We start from the raw sequence: 1,355 nt of genomic DNA on the forward strand, positions 1-1,355 counted from the left end.
CGGGGCTCTAGAGGACTCCTTCCTCGTCGTGTATCCTGTCCTGAGCGGCCAGGCGAGCCCTAGCGGTCCAGCCACCCGGCCACTCGAAGCACGTTTTTCTCTCTCCTGAGCCCAATTTTTCGAATTTCAACATCCGCTTTGCGGCATTAGAAAGAGGAAAGATCACAGAATTTTTTGAGGCATTGAAAAAAAAATTGATGATTTTCACAGGTCTGCCCCCTTAAATGTTGCAAGGTAATGAAGAAAATATCTACGGCTGAACGTTTTGGGTACTAACTATAAGCGACTTCCCATCTTACTCCAAATTGATATCTACAGATCGAACTACAAAGATTATGGACGAGAGATATTTGCTTTTATAGCTCACAATCAGGCCGAACTTTGTAAATTGCGATCGAAGTTCACCGAATTTCAATTATGTTCACTGAAATTCACTGATGTTTACCGAAGTTTTTGCCTATTTCCGCTTGATTCGAATATATCAGAATTGCATTTGTACAGAAATGATATTTTTTTGAAGAAATTCTTCAAGTCCAGTTTCGCCATCCCACCTACACATTACGATTACCAATTGATCTTTTTAACAGGGTTAACGGTTCGTACCTCCTCAAAACTACTGGGTCCAGTCCGTTCGAACGATGAAGCCGCATCAGTTTGGCCACCAGAACTCTGCAATCGTGGTGATCATTAAGACTTTGGAAAGACGTTTAGTTTCAGAATGAAGCACTCCTCAACCAACACTCAACAGAAAGGGATATAAAAAGAGAAGTTTGTGTATAACATTTTATATTGCTGCGATGACTTAAGTCATCTTGAAACTACAAAATTAACATTTAAGTCCGTACTCATTTGTGTCTTCGTCCTGGCATGTACACATACATGTTTTAGAAACAGTAATTTTATCGACTTCTGAAATACATTAAATGTTTTTTGCATCCACAAAAATGTGCTAATACTTCTAAAGTTTTTGAAGTTTGCTGCAACCTTTTGTCTTTGAGAGACGTATTCGATGACGCTATCGCCACACCGCCACTTATTCTTTGATCCTGATGTTAATGAAAAGTCAACGTGACGAACAGGCCTAAACGAGTTGCAAGTTGTACCAAATTGATTCGCTACATAATTAATTCGCTTGTTCTTTACTGTATTTGTTTTGTGTTTGCAAGGCCGAAGGACGCGTTGTTCTTTAGCTCGCCCTTCTGGTTTTAAAACAGCATTAAAGCGGGCTTACACTCCGTTACACTCTCAAAAATATTTTCTTGCCCCAATCCCAAAAATATTCTTGACTCAGTTTTACTTGGGATGAGTATAATTTTCTCGAGTGAAGACGGTTTTTCTCGTTCGAAGAAACATGG

The 1,355-nt window shown here is 39.6% G+C and overlaps 1 protein-coding gene across 1 annotated transcript in view; it reads left to right on the forward strand.

Moving 5' to 3' along the window:
- LOC113214844 (endothelial lipase) overlaps window positions 1-945 on the forward strand; it is a 19,428-nt gene extending 18,483 nt beyond the window's left edge. Inside the window, exon 8 of the mRNA XM_052274340.1 lies at window positions 588-945. Within this exon, the coding sequence (XP_052130300.1) occupies window positions 588-642 (55 nt within the window). The 3' untranslated portion in view covers window positions 643-945. The remainder of the gene's footprint in view (window positions 1-587) is intronic.
- Window positions 946-1,355: the final 410 nt, after the last annotated feature.

Source organism: Frankliniella occidentalis, unplaced genomic scaffold (genome assembly GCF_000697945.3).
Source record: "Frankliniella occidentalis isolate FOCC.00 unplaced genomic scaffold, Focc_3.1 Scaffold379, whole genome shotgun sequence".
Classification (NCBI taxonomy): Eukaryota; Metazoa; Arthropoda; class Insecta; order Thysanoptera; family Thripidae; genus Frankliniella; species Frankliniella occidentalis.